Genomic DNA, 12,507 nt, shown 5'->3' with positions numbered 1-12,507 from the left:
CGGCCAAGGTGAACTATTTATTATTTTGTTCGTTGATTAATATATATGATGCGCCGTTCTCCTGACCTTAACTGCATTTATTCAGAAGTTAGAAGCAGTCTATATCCGTTGTAAGGGAGTCCTTTGTGCTTTGATTGAACGGTCCTTCGCACGTGAACAAACGAGATAGGAGCCAGAGCAGCTATTGTGGCCGTTAAAAGAAGTTAGTGTACAGCACGCTACTAACACACCTGTCCCAAATCTTTGAAAATGAGCACAATAATAATCGCGATGGAGACGGTAACCTCTACACATTTAGTCGTCTTCTTCGAAACCCAAAAATTTTATGTAATCCCTTCAGCAAGAACACTTCCACCCTGGGGCCCGAATTCTTTTGCCGTCGAGAAGCGTTTCCGTGGCTTGAACAGGTAGTCGGCAGACCACACGGTGCTACCGAATAGGCGACATGTTGAGACAGTTTAGCTGAGTGCTACAGGTATCAGAAGATGGATGAACGTTGCCAGTTACTCCGAGAAACAATCAATGAACTGTTGTTCACTATTTCCGACAATCAAGTCATCTGGAATAAGTTCTGCAATTCGTAATTATGATCGCTACATTCGGTCTGCAAGTGCCATCATTAGACATAATTTATCTCACTTGCCCTCAATTACGTCTCATCTTACTTAATTTTGTATGTGTCCTCTGATAAATTATGTTCACAGCTTTTATTGGTTGACCGAGGGTTGTGACCCAGTCCTGTAACAACTATCTGGTATCCATGCTCTTTTATCATCAATTTCGCTGCCTATTTACCTTGTTCTATCGTGTTAGCTTCATTTTTACTGTCTTTTAACAAAGTATGCTTATTTAATTAAAATTGTTTAAAAAATCCTTTATGGAGTTGTCAATGGTCGAAAAACACTACTACAAATATAATAAAAACCGTCTAGACCGAATAAAATATTTTCTTTTAACAAGGTGACCGGTTTCGATAAATGTCTGATCATCCTCAGATCATTACATATTCTGTAAATGAAGTACCATGAAAGTTGTCAGAGGACACATGAAAATATACACAATTCTGAAAAAATTATGTAAATACATAATAGGTATAAAAAATACGATTACTCATTTGTGTATAATGATTATTTGGTGCAGAGTCAGTAATAATAAGTCACAGTCCAGCATCTTTGACTGGAAATCAGAACATATAACTAAAACTAAACTCCTCCCACACAGGCCATGAAGCCCCAAAGGCGCCGTGTCATCCTCAGTCCACAGGCATCACTAGATGCGGATATGGAGGAGCACGTGGTCAGCACACCGCTCTCCCGGCCTTATGTCAGTTTCCGAGACCGGAGCCGCTACTTCTCAATCAATAGCTCCTCAGCTTGCCTCACAATGATTAAGTGCACCCCGCTTGCCAAAAGCGCTGGGCAGACCGGATGGTCACCGATCCAAGTGCTAGCCCACCCCGACGGCCCGTAACTTCTGTAATGTGACGGGAACCGGTGTTACCACCACGGCGAGGTCGTAAACAGAACATATCGATCATCATAATGTTGCCTTGGTTACCGGTTGCGTTCTTGTAAGTAATCTTTGCAGAACATGTCACGCATGAACCCACACTTTGGGTCTAGTTCGGATGTTAATGGTTTATTTCCTTATTACCTGTATTTTACTTGTTCTTTTATTTATTTTATGAAAGTCTAGTTTTATAATTACATGACTGTGGTCGTGGGCCAGATATTTCCTATTACAATTGTATTTTTACTGATTTTACTTGTATTTGGTGGCAGTTGACTGTCAGTGACATAATAGTGGAAACTGTGGGCGGAACCCCTCGCTACATATGCGATGGCTCTACATACGAGTCAAGAACAGTTAGTGCTCAATGGCTCAATACCAAAAGCTCCGACAATCAGCAAGGATATTTCTTCCTTTGATAATGTTGTAGTTGTGTATCTTTGTTTACTGTTTGTTGATCTCCATGTGTCCTCTTATAAGTTTCGTGTTACTTCATTTAGAGAGCATGTAATGGTCTGAGTATCAACAGACAGTGCTCGAAACCTGTAACAATCTCTAAAATAAAATATCTTATGCGGTCTAGTCAGTATTTAATTAAGTTTTGTAGTCGACTTGTGTCTAAGTATAGTTATGCTACGACCTCCCGTCAATCTGCTATTGTGCCTGATGCACACCATCGTGATTGTAAAGACAAGGCCAAATCCGTAGTAGAAGACGAATCCGATAGTTTAGGTATGGTCAGGGGAAGCATTTGGTTAGTCGGTGCTCATTTCCAAGCCCCGCGGCTGGGTGAGCTGTATGACCTCTTCACAGTAGTCCAGTTCTGGACACACGGGACTTTTATGTTGGAGATTCTAGCTTGAAACTGCTAGTTATTGTGTTATTACCGTTTTCACGCGCGTTTCATGAAAGATTAGATCTGAACGGAGGATTGATACTTCACCAACGCTGCCACATTCTTGTCCAGCCAGTACTGTATCCCCACACAGTCCATCCCTGGGTCTGTGTGACATTGCATGGGAAAATAAAAGAAAAAGAATGCAGGTAGCAAAGTACTGTAAACCGCGTTTGTGGTGTAGTGGTCGGTGGGGCTGCCGACTGACACATAAGTCTCAGGATCGATTTCCAATAATCTGGGGAAAGGAATCCAACTGAGGAGCTATTGCAGCGAGAAGGGAGAGCTGGCATTAGTAGCTGGGGGCGATTCATTTCGTTCGTGTCCTTTTCATGTGGTAACGTCTGGCTGTCGTACAACTTTCAATTCTCATCAGCAAATCACAATGAGCTGAGAGTGCAACAAAGCTATTCTCAGTTCAGGATATGTTGGGGATCTGCAGTTCTGGCATTTGTCTGATAAACTAGGGAAACCTCGCTAAAATCTTAATTACTGCCATGGGGTATGATCTATTGATAATGTGCTTATAGGACACTTTAGGTCCGCACAAGGAGTACACTCATGGGCCAAGAGAGTGTGACAATTGCCCATCGGGACATGGAAAGGCGTGTGGTGGCGTTCGGATGGTATGTGACGCGATAAGGAAAGTACACAGGGTGGCTCCGTGATCATGTTACAAATTTTCAGGAACGACGGAGAAGGGTAAATGTACAAACCTGATGCAAGGGACGCTGGTCTCGAAACGTGCGAGTCGCAAGTTACCTCTGACGGTGTAACACACGTACCGGTGCTGTTGCTGCTTGGACTTTAAGGCAGGCAACTTTCAGAAATAATAAAAACATTGCCAAGTCAAATGCATACCTTAGGTGCTATGAGGACTTATTTATCTTCGTTACTGCGAAACACGACTCTTCTACCGAAAGCTCCTTGGCTACCACATTTTTAGAGGAGTTGTACGAACCAAAACCGGAAAACACTGTCCTGTTATCGTGGGCTCTAAAATGCATACCTTAAGAAGTATGGGCACTTATTCAATAGAAGAGAACTGTTTCACAGAAGCGAAGATGAACAATTGTTGAATGTTCCTCAGCTACCCTTTTTAGAGCCAATGTTTACTAGATATTTTTAACTTGTTCTGATCCATACTATTGCCCCTGAAAGTTGACTACTGCACAATCTTAGCAACAACAATACCGGTATGTGTATTCCATTGTCAGAGGAATAAGAATGATTTTCACTTTTAACCTTCGACTGTTTCGTTTTCGGACACCGTCTCTTGCCTCAAATTGATACGTTTAATCTTCTCCATCATCCCTGAAAATTTTAACATCGTCACTGGATTATTTGTATAAACGGACAGAGACAAAAGTGGAATTATTCTAGCTACGATACAACCCTCAATGATGAAATCTTCTTAAATAAATCGAAGAACACTAGGAAAATAGAGTGTGATGACAGTGACAATATTAGGCAAAACTTCTTAGTACGCCTTGCAACAGCTCAATTGGAAACGGGAAAGAGAAACAGTAGCAGAAAAACCTCCAGCAGACACAGGATATCTTACCTGCGTAACGTATAACAAATGTACCGTGTTTTGTGGACTATAAGACGGACTTTATTCTTCGAAAAATTGCCTCCAAAACTCATGTAACATTAATATAAAAATCTCCACCATATATTCGATGTCGCGGGAAACTTATCTCTCTCTGGCTACACAGGATTCAACTGTCAGTGTTATGTGAGAGAGGAATGGAACAAATGAATGATGGATGAAACCCAACATGAATTCACCACGATTGATCGAAGAGGACAGCAAGGATGAATGAGATGTATATATTAGAAAGGGAAAAAGATACAAAAATTTTAATAACGTTATTATTTCTTAAGAGAAGAAGTTTGAGATAAGACTGCAGCACTGCGGAGCTAAGAATGATTATTGTCAGCTAGTTACATTGCTCAGCTCTGAGGGAAAGACCACCCCACATCCCCGAGTCATGCATTAACATATTAATTTATTAAGCTGTTTGATTTCTACAGAAATTCTCTGTTAACATTGTACCCTTTTTAAATCATTGTTCACTTTGTTACGCATAGTATAGTTCATACCAATGTTATGTGCGAAGTTCACACGAAATTTTACTCAAATTTTTTGAACACATACTTCAATCTACAATCGTTGGATTGGAATACCGTTTCATAAGAATAGTTTCTCTCCTCACCCCACTGTTTATCATTAGGCATTACTACAAGCAACAGTTTGGATGTTTATTTAGAAATGGAAAGCTAGCTTAGCCGCTGCTTGCTTGCTGTTTGCTGATGTGCTGTCGTGAAATCTGAAACAATGTAGTCCCGATGCGAGATAAATGGAAATTTTGACTAGGCCTAGATATGTGTTTCACTTCCGATGCCATTTAATACAAAGACAAGCTGTTTCGGATCAGTTACAGTTCAGTTCAAAATTGGTTCTGTTTAGTCAAAGGTGAGCATACAAGTTGAATAAGAGTTTGTCGGTACATAATTTTCGTAAAACGTAGATTTTATAGAGTGGGAGGTGAAGTTAGGCTAAGAAACAAAAACAGTGGGGAGGCTACAAGGTTGGTAAATCGTGAGCTGTGCTTGGGGCAGACGTAGCCAGATATGGCGGGAGTCTGACAAGAACAATTTCCGGCTCACATCAGGGCAGCGGATTTTAGAGGTGTTCTTCTGGAAAAAGCCGCTTCTGGACCGACAGGCAATTTTTTCACCCCCCCCCCCCCCACCTCTCCCCATCTCCTCCTCCCTAGAGGACGGACATTTCTAGCGGACAATGTAGCCGTGCAACCACGCAATGGCGCGGAATTGTGGATCCTAAAACTACGAATAGCACATATAGTGATCTGGTTTTATAGACAATAAAATAAAATAAAAGATAAGGTCTCCTATTACTGGTTTAATAAACAATAAAATAAAAGATAAGACTCTTATTAAAGGTAGAAGTGTGTCTCGAGTCGAAAATTATATTTTGCTACAAGGGAAAGAGGTCTGGATCGTAGTGGCGAATTTCGAAATCGAGCAGTTGGGTGGAATACCGTAGCTAACCTCGTAAGAATCCTGGGACAGGACTAAACTCTTCGCTGCATCCTGAAACACGAAGAATGTTCCCCAGCAACTGCACAAAATTGGCTATGTTTCACGGAGGTGCGGTAGCACCATTGGGTAAGGACCTACTGGTCATCAAAATGTCTACACCAAGAAGAAATGCAGATGATAAACGGGTATTCATTGGACAAATATATTATACTAGAACTGACACCTGACTACATTCTCACATAGTTTGGGTGCATAGATCCTGAGAAATCAGTACCCAGAACAACCAACTCTGGCCGTAATAACGGACTTCATACGCCTGGGCATTAAGTCAAACGCAGCTTGGATGGCATGTAAATGTACAGCTGCCCATGCAGCTTCAACACGATACCACAGTTCATTAAGAGTAGTGACTGGCGTGTTGTGACGAGTCAGTTCCTCGGCCACCATTGACAAGACGTTTTCAATTTGTGAGAGATCTGGAGAATGTGCTGGCCAGAGCAGCAGTCGAACATTTTCTTTATCCAGAAAGGCCCGTTCAGGGACTACAACATACGGTCGTGCATTATCCTGTTGAAATGTAGGGATTCGCAGGGATCGAATGAAGGGTAGAGCCACGGGTTGTAACACATCCGAAATGTAACGTCAACTGTTCAAAGCGCCGTCAATGCGAGTAAGAGGTGAGCGAGACGTGTAACCAATGGCACCCCATACCATCACACTAGGTGATACGCCAGTATGGCGATGACAAACACACGCTTCCAACGTGCGTTCACCGCGATGTCACCAAACACGGATGCGACCATCGTGATGCTGTAAGCAGAACCTGGATTCATCCGAAAAAATGCCGTTTTGCCATTCGGACTCCCAGGTTCGTCGTTGAGTACACCATCGCAGGCGCTCCTGTCTGTGATGCAGCGTCAAGAGTTACCGCAGCCATGGTCTCAGAGCTGACAGTTCATGCTGCTGCAATCGTCGTCGAACTGTTCGTGACTTGCCTTGCAAACATCCCCATCTGTTGACTCAGGTATCGAGACGTGGCTGCACCATCCGTTACAGCCTTTCGGATAAGATGCCTGTCATCTCGACTGCTAGTGATACGAGGCCGCTGGAATCCAGCACGGCGTTTCGTATTACCCTCCTGAACCCACCGATTCCATATTCTGCTAACACTCATTGGATCTCGACCAACGCGAAGAGCAAAGTCACGATACGATAAACCGCAATCGCGATAGGCTACAATCCGTCCTTTGTCAAAGTTGGAATCGTGATGGTACTCATTTCTCCTCCTTACACGAGGCATCACAACAACGTTTCACCAGGTATCGCCGGTCAACTGCTGTTCGTGTATGAGAAATCGGTTGGGAACTTTCATCATGTCAGCACGTTGTTGGTGTGGCCTCGGGCGCCAACCTTGTGTGAATGCACTGAAAAGGTAATCATTTGCATATCACAGCATCTTCTTCCTGTCGGCTAAATTTCGCGCACGCAGTACGTCATCTTCGTCGTGTAGCAATTTTTAAGGCCAGTAGTGTATATAGGGCGTTCAATACGTACCTATGCAGTTCATAACTTGCCGTGTTAAAGTCATGGAAGTTAAAAGAGGTGCTGGAAGTGATCCCCTTGAACTTGAAGACACAGTTGCACACGTTTCTGCACGTTCTTGAAGACGTTGTACAGAACATCGGAAGTGATGTCCCGAATGTGACGTGTCAGTGCAGCTTGGAGTTCTTCTATGGTGTGCGGATTGCCTTCGTAGGCCTCTCCCTGCATCGTACCCCATAGAATGTTATCCGGTGGAGCCATGTCGTGTGAACCAGAGTTCTCGAGAGATGATCCGGTCACCGAAGACGTTCTTTCAAAAGTTCATCGCCTTGTGGGCGTTATGTGCAGTCGCCCCATCCTGCTGAAACCAGGCATTCTCAGTCTCGTCTCATTCAGTTCACCTAGGAAGGGCTCCAGAATGAAGGTGCAGTACAGTTCTGCATTTATTGTGTCCTGAAAGAAGATCAGCCCAATGATGCGTTTACAAGTCACAGAGCACCAAGCACTCATTCAAGGGTACAGCCGCGCCCCCACAAGCGAGTGCCTACTCATGCTGGACAGCTTCAGCCAACTGAACAAAGTCGCAATATGGGCCTGCGGGAAGCTGGATGGACATATCGATGGACTGCTCTCCATATTGAGCGCATGTGTCAGTGATGTGCAGCTGCTTTCAACAATGGTCTGTCGGACATTGCCACATCCGTAGACCATGTTCTGGACAAATGCGTAGTACAGGAGCACGTCAACACCTGCTGACATTGACCTAGTAGCACTGGCCGATCGAGCTTCACTCAAGAACGAAATCCGGATATGTGTCACACCTGCTGTGTGGACAGGGATCATTGGGAACAGTCTGCCTGCGGTAGGATTGAGATCCCGTGTACTTCTGGCCAGCCTACCATTGACAGTAGGCCGCCCGGGGTAGACGTGCGGTGTTAGGCGTGTTATCACGGTACGCGCGGACTACCACCCCCCCCCCCTCTCCACCCTCCCCTGTCGGAGATTCGAGTCATCCCTCGGGCGTGGATTGTGTTGTACTTAGCCTAAGTTAGTTTAATTTACATTAAGAACTGCTTAAGCCTAGGGACCGATGATCTCAGCAGTTTGGTCCCATAGTCCTTACCGCAAATTTCCATTGACAGTACGACACTACCATGTACGGTTAGTTATGTGTTGTGAAACAGTTGATTGGAGAGTGGGATGGCGCTGTGTTGTCTTCAGTGATGAGAGCTTGTTCTGTCTGTACGCGAGTGATGGAAGTGCACTTGTATAGCGTAGACCTGGTGACCTGCCTAATCCAGAGCGCATTCGCCTACCACACACAAGGTTCCAAATGTGGTATGCTTTCGGGACAAGACAGTCTCCGTCCACATACGGCTGCTCCGGCCGAAGATCATCTTCGTGGTGTACAACAACGGTCCTGGTCAGCAAGATCACCAGATCTCTCGCCAGTAGAGCACATATGGGAAGTGATGAATCAGGAACTTATTCGTTCTCCTGGGCCTGGAAGAACCATTGCCGAAATGCAACAAAAGGTGCAAGACGCTTGGCACAGTCTATCACAGGACGCTATTTTCCATCTTTATGATCCTTCACATGCGAGAATACACGCCTGCATTGCTGGTAGCTGTGTATTAACGTGATTGATTGACCACCCTTTACTCTGACATTTGTTTCACTTGGTCTGAATTTGTGATCTTATACTCGTACAATGAGGAAACACCTGTCACCACAGTTGTCAATAAAGTGACCTTGTCCTTGGGAGTGTATGAAACATTTTTCCCCATCAGTATGTATGTATTCGGTAGTATTTGGACTAGGTATAGAACCCTTTTGCCTGGTATCTATTTATAACAGCAGCACACGAGTAGGCGTGCATGTACTGGGATGGTTCTTACCGGCAGCTCGATGGTGCGCCTGCGCCGCGCCGACCACGTGTCCTCGTCCTCGTCGTCGGAGCTGGAGACGGAGCTGAGGTCGGAGCTGAAGTAGCACTCCCCGGAGCCGTACTTGGTGAAGTAGTGCACCACGGCGAACTGGGGGCGAGACAGCGCGGCGGCAGCGGCTCAGCAGCGGCAGCAAACAAGGTGCGTCATCGTCCACAGAAACAAGTGCTCAGTACACATCATAACTTCCAAATAAACAGTTACAACTATTTTATGGAGGCACAGTCTCCAAGATAGTTTACTTTATTTAAACAGACTACCAGTTTCCAGCCAATATGTTGCCAGGATTGTTTCGACTACGGTGCAAAAGTTTCGCTAGCAAGCCCTTACACATGCTCGATGCAGTCCCTATCGCTCCACATGCGGTTTCCATATTTTTGGAGCCCTGAAGGAAGACACACTTGGCCTATTTCCTTTATTCAGAGAAGTGAACGGCTGGAAACAATCATGACTCCATAGGATAGCGCAAACATTTTTCATGAAGGCACTGACCATATTGTATCAGTGAGGGATAAATTTGCCAACGCTAGAAGGATCAGGGACTGTGGTTTACATACAAGAATCAACTCGTCATCTTGACAGGCGATTTTCTTTGACTTTTTTAATATAGAAAACCATTTTCGATATACAGGGTGTTACAAAAAGGTACGGCCAAACTTTCAGGAAACGTTCCTCACACGGAAAGAAAGATAATATGTTATGTGGACATGTGTCCATAAACGCCTACTTTCCATGATAGAGCTCATTTTATTACTTCTGTTCAAATCATATTAATCATGGAATGGAGACACACAGCAGCAGAAGATACCAGCCTGACTTCAAACACTTTGTTACAGGAAATGTTCAAAATGTTCTCCGTTAGCGAGGATACATGCATCCAGTCTCCGTCGCATGGAATCACTGATGCGCTGATGCAGCCCTACACAATAGGAGCACGAAGGGTCTTTACATTTGGTACCGGGCTTGCGTAGACAAGAGCTTTCAAATGCCCACATAAATGAAAGTCAACAGGGTTGAGGTTAGGAGAGCGTGGAGACCATGGAATTGGTCCACCTCTACCAATCCATCGGTCAACGAATCTGATGTTGAGAAGCATACGAACACTTCGACTGAAATGTGCAGGAGTTCCATCGTGCATGAACCACATGTTGCGTCGTACTTGTAAAGGCACATGTTCTAGCAGCACAGGTAGAGTATCCCGTATGAAATCATGATAACGTGCTCCATTGAGCGTACGTGGAAGAACATGGGCCCCATCAAGACATAACCAACAATGCCTGCCCAAACTTTCACAGAAAATCTGTGTTGATGACGCGATTGCACAATTGCGTGCGGATTCTTCAGCCCACACATGTTGATTGTGGAAATTTACTATTTGATCACTTTGGAATGAAGCCTCAACCGTAAAGAGAAACATTTGCACTGAAATGAGGATTGATACATTTTTGGATGAACCATTCGCAGAAGTGTACCCGTGGAGGCCAATCAGCTGTTGACAGTGCTTGCACACGCTGTACATGGTACGGAAACAACTGGTTCTCCCGTAGTACACTCCATACAGTGACGTGGTCAACGTTACCTTGTACAGCAGCAACTTCTCTGACGCTGACATTAGCGTTATCGTCAACTGCACGAAAAATTGCCTCGTCCATTACAGGTGTCCTCGTCGTTCCAGGTCTTCCCCAGTCGCGAGTCATAGGCTGGAATGTTCCGTCCTCCCTAAGACGCCGATCAATTGCTTCGTTCTGGAAATCTGTCTCGATACAAACGTACCGCGCCACGGCTATTGCCCCGTGCTAGTCCATACATCAAATGGGCATCCGCCAACTCCGCATTTATAAACATTGCACTGACTACAAAACCACATTCGTGATGAACACTAATCTGTTGATGCTACGTACTGATGTGCTTGATGCTAGTACTGTAGAGCAATGAGTTGCCTGTCAACACAAGCACCGAAGTCAACATTAACTTCCTTCAATTGGGCCAACTGGTGATGAATCGAGGAAGTACAGTGATACTGTCGAAACTAAAATGACTTCTAACACGGAAATTAAGCGTTTCCGGACACATGTCCACATAACATCTTTTCTTTATTTATGTGTGAGGAATGTTTATTGAATGTTTGTCCGTACCTTTTTGCAACACCCTGTATAGCAGTTTGCTTCATACTGTTTATACAGTGTACCAGGGTATATTTTTATTTTTTTTCTGGAGGATTGCATGGTACATAAAACATTGAACGCCTAGTAATTAATACAAATATATTCAATAGTAAAATATATAAGTTCCCTTACAGTCGATCAATGATCAATAGGAAAGTTACTGACGTAGTAACGTTTGGTATAAACTTGTTTCTCTTTTTTTTCAGATGAATTCATGTTCTGGCTAGTGTAACTTTGGCACACATTTTCATGAGATCATATATTTTGTGTTACTACGTAATATATGGTGCGGTCACTTTTCTGAGTATATGAGAACTACGCATTGGATCAAAGTAAGTGAGTCATCGAATGTGTTAGACTTATAATCGGAAAAAGGATAACGTGAACATTTTTCCATCGCCCCCCCCCCCCCTCGGGTTAGGAGCGGAGTGAAGGCGGGAAACTTTCAAATATTAAATTGCACCATTGCACCATTTACTTTTTGTTGCAGATTCAGGTTCCCCAGAGAAGTTATGTAGACTTGACCTATGATTGATGTTGCTTTTTCCACATATGCGTGTTCCCAATATATTTTCAGGCAAAGTGTATCTATGAGCAGTAGAGGCTTACATTTGGTAGTGACAGTTTTCTCTCGTACTTTCATCACTGTTGATCTTTCTAATATGGATAAACTTTAGAAACCGTTGGGGACAATTAGATATAAACCCACCAATTTGTCTTGTGATAATCATCAGTCACTTCATAATATTTCGCAGAGAAGGGGACTGGTTGTTGGAAATGCATTGCTTAAAACGTATGCATCCATACTTTCTTGCAGCCAGCCACTAGAACTATACAAGTTATATGACAGTTTCTGTACTAGAAATGGAGAATAGAGTGCCAGAGGATGTGACATTTTTTCTATGAAAAGGAGCACATGCAAGCCTATAGAAACCTGGGTTTTGAAATTGTGTATCTCTTGACCAGTTTGGTGAACAGACTTACATCCACTATGGCAATACGAAAGAGGGTGTTGTAGGAAAGACCCTGTCTGCTAGTTAAATAGCTGGATGGGTTCCTTGACGCACACATGTAATGAAGTATGCATGTCAGTGGACATAATGCTTGAAACATCGAGAGACAATAGTCAAATTAGACGAATGTTAGATGCCGATGACAAAAAGAAAATACAATTCGATCTTTGATAACACATGCATCGCTTCTTAGTTGAACAAGATGCTACAGGCAAAATTGTCACTGGTCAGGAAGCTGATAAATGAGTAAATCTACACGATGTGCTAGCTATTGGTGATAGAATAAATTACTTTTGAATGTTGGGCTCCATAAGGTTCCCTTTCTGTGCAGCGACCGTGGAATATACAATTATAAAGAAACTTACTGG

General features: G+C 43.7%; 1 protein-coding gene across 1 annotated transcript in view; it reads right to left on the bottom strand.

The window, feature by feature from the left end:
* The window catches only part of LOC126355278 (gamma-aminobutyric acid receptor alpha-like), a 195,501-nt gene that overhangs the window by 25,676 nt on the left and 157,318 nt on the right, over positions 1 to 12,507 (bottom strand). Inside the window, exon 8 of the mRNA XM_050005565.1 lies at positions 8,914 to 9,051. Within this exon, the coding sequence (XP_049861522.1) occupies positions 8,914 to 9,051 (138 nt within the window). The remainder of the gene's footprint in view (positions 1 to 8,913; positions 9,052 to 12,507) is intronic.

This window comes from Schistocerca gregaria, chromosome 3 (genome assembly GCF_023897955.1).
Source record: "Schistocerca gregaria isolate iqSchGreg1 chromosome 3, iqSchGreg1.2, whole genome shotgun sequence".
Taxonomy (NCBI): Eukaryota; Metazoa; Arthropoda; class Insecta; order Orthoptera; family Acrididae; genus Schistocerca; species Schistocerca gregaria.
This window is presented reverse-complemented; position numbering and strand designations above follow the sequence as displayed.